Source organism: Borostomias antarcticus (assembly GCF_949987555.1).
Source record: "Borostomias antarcticus genome assembly, chromosome: 1".
NCBI classification, from domain to species: domain Eukaryota; kingdom Metazoa; phylum Chordata; class Actinopteri; order Stomiiformes; family Stomiidae; genus Borostomias; species Borostomias antarcticus.
In genome coordinates, this window is record NC_140234.1 from 38,383,899 (window position 1) to 38,386,739 (window position 2,841).

Genomic DNA, 2,841 nt, shown 5'->3' on the forward strand with positions numbered 1-2,841 from the left:
ATCTCTCTGCCTGTCTCTCCTCCCGGCCTGTCTCTCCTCCCTCTGATGAGACAGGCCAGAGTAGGTGTGATGATGTGATTGTTGCTGCTCTCTCCAGTGTCTCTCCCTGCCCAGACATCATCATCATCATCATCATTATCATCCTCACCTTCACATGACGTGAACTGATACCACTGACCTGTTAATACAGACGTAAGGAGGCTTAGACAGAGTCCATCTCTCACACTTTTTCTTTCTTTCTTTCTTTCTCTCTTTCTTTCTTTCTTTCTTTCTTTCTTTCTTTCTTTCTTTCTTTCTTTCTTTCTTTCTTTCTTTCTTTCTTTCTTTCTGTTCCTCATATTCTCTCTTTTGTACACGCGTGCACACACACATACACACACACACGCACAGCTAAACTAGAAACAAATGCTGTGTCTGAGTGCGAACGTGGGGAAAGCCTGGTAAAGACATCAGAGCGTAGCTTTTCTCTGAGGCGATATTGGGTATCAGTTCTCACAGATGCTATCTCAGTTTCCTGGAGCTCACGGTGCCTCAGCTTGGTGAGAAGGCAACATTTTCACTACGGCAGCGCCAGACTTCCTGAGAACACACACACTAGTGTCATAAAACCATGTCTGTCTCTGCCAGAGCCGTTTGATATGGCCTCTGGCGATACACACTGTGTGTGTGCGTGTGTGCGTGCATGCGTGTGTGCGCGTACATTTGTGTGTGTGCGCGCACCTGCGTGAGTGTGTGTGTGTTTTGGGTAAATCCAATCCCACTTTTGTTTGTGTTTATGTAGCGTCAGTATTTGATGGGTGTTGTGCTTCACATTTACACATGGATGATGGAGTGAGAGAGCCCTGTGAAACACCTTAGCACATCAGCGCCATGCCGGCCTTACCTGACCACCTGCTGGACAGATATATCAAGCCACTGTTTCACTGGTAATATTGTTAGTCTCCATGAAATCAGCGCCATGCCGGCGCAGTAGGACAGAGACATGCCGGCGCAGTAGGACAGAGACATGCCGGCGCAGTAGGACAGAGACATGCCGGCGCAGTAGGACAGAGACATGCCGGCGCAGTAGGACAGAGACATGCCGGCGCAGGAGGACAGAGACATGCCGGCGCAGTAGGACAGACATGCCGGCGCAGTAGGACAGAGACATGCCGGCGCAGTAGGACAGAGACATGCCGGCGCAGTAGGACAGAGACATGCCGGCGCAGTAGGACAGAGACATGCCGGCGCAGTCGGACAGAGACATGCCGGCGCAGGAGGACAGAGACATGCCGGCGCAGGAGGACAGAGACATGCCGGCGCAGTAGGACAGACATGCCGGCGCAGTAGGACAGAGACATGCCGGCGCAGTAGGACAGAGACATGCCGGCGCAGTAGGACAGAGACATGCCGGCGCAGGAGGACAGAGACATGCCGGCGCAGGAGGACAGAGACATGCCGGCGCAGGAGGACAGAGACATGCCGGCGCAGGAGGACAGAGACATGCCGGCGCAGTAGGACAGAGACATGCCGGCGCAGGAGGACAGAGACATGCCGGCGCAGGAGGACAGAGAGAGAGAGAGTTATTAGTCTCAGTGTTGCCTCATTTGGAATTAACTATCACCGGAACATTAATTCAATTCCAAATTATGACCTTCATCTGCAATAAATCGCTCATCCATGTAATTCAGTGTGTACTGTATGTGTGTGTGTGTGTGTGCGCACAGACCGTCTTTGAAGCCAGACTTTGACTTGGCGGCTGTCAGTAACTTGCGTAATAGCTTGCGGTTGTCTTATCTTCTGGAAGGTATACCTGATGTGGGCCTGTGTGTGTGTGTGTGTGTGTGTGTCTGTGTCCATCTTACCATCCCCTCTCTCTCTCCCTCTTCTCCTCTTTGCACTCTCTCCACCTTACTACCCCTCCCCTCTCTCTCTCATTCTGTCTTCTCCTCCTCTCCTCGCCTCTCTTCCTCCCTATCGACCTATCAGAAGCCATGAGTCACCGAGCGCCATCACGGCCCTGCTGGACGGGTGTCAGGGATCAGTCCAAACAACGTTAGGAAAGAATGGCAGGGTGAAGGAGGAGACAGGATGACGAGGAGTGTGTCAGGAGAGACAGGTCCATTCCTCATCTCACAGTGTTGTAAACATAGATTCCCTTTCCTGTCCCGACCCTACTCCCTCTATCCACCCCTCCTCCCTCTATCCACCCCTCCTCCTGTTTTTCTATTAACAGACAACCTGAGGCGACACCGGAGGCGTTAAAGACAAAGAGACCGGTCGGCCGCTGAGAGCGCGAGTCTCTGAGCTACAGGGGTTAAGTGTCTCTGAGCTACAGGGGTTTAGGTGTCTCAGAGCTACAGGGGTTTAGGTGTCTCTGAGCTACAGGGGTTGAGGTGTCGTCGGCTCACGGCCAGAAAGAACCCTGCAGTGTTTTGGACTGCGTTGCCCTTTCCGCCCTCCGGAGGGCGCCCTCCCCGTTCACGGCAGGCTGACATGGCCGGTTACCCATAAACAGAAACGTCTCTCGCCCTTCGTCTCTCGTTTCCAAAGAACGTAAAGAAAACCCGAACCTCGCCTCCATGGAGAAGACCTACTCGCTGACCGCCCACTATGACGAGTTCCAGGAGGTCAAGTATGGTGGCCGCTACAGCTGTGACGTCCTGAGCAACGGCATGACCCTGCACCTGGGCGGGAGCCTGGACCGCCATGCCGGGCGCCGCGGCCGGGCCGGGGGCGGGGGCCTCGCAGGGCGGAACCGGGACACGGGCGGCGGCGGGAGGGCGGGGCTTCCGCGCTGGAGCCGGCGGGAGATCTGCCTGCTGTCCGCCCTGGTGTTTGCGGCGGGGATGTGCGTGATCC

General features: G+C 54.8%; 1 protein-coding gene across 1 annotated transcript in view; it reads left to right on the forward strand.

The window, feature by feature from the left end:
* Positions 1-2,561: 2,561 nt before the first annotated feature.
* ecel1 (endothelin converting enzyme-like 1) overlaps positions 2,562-2,841 on the forward strand; it is a gene marked incomplete at both ends in the record, with an annotated part of 57,274 nt that continues 56,994 nt past the window's right edge. The window contains one exon of the mRNA XM_084438623.1: positions 2,562-2,841. This exon is cut by the window's right edge and continues 584 nt beyond it. Coding sequence (XP_084294749.1) covers positions 2,562-2,841 — 280 coding nt within the window.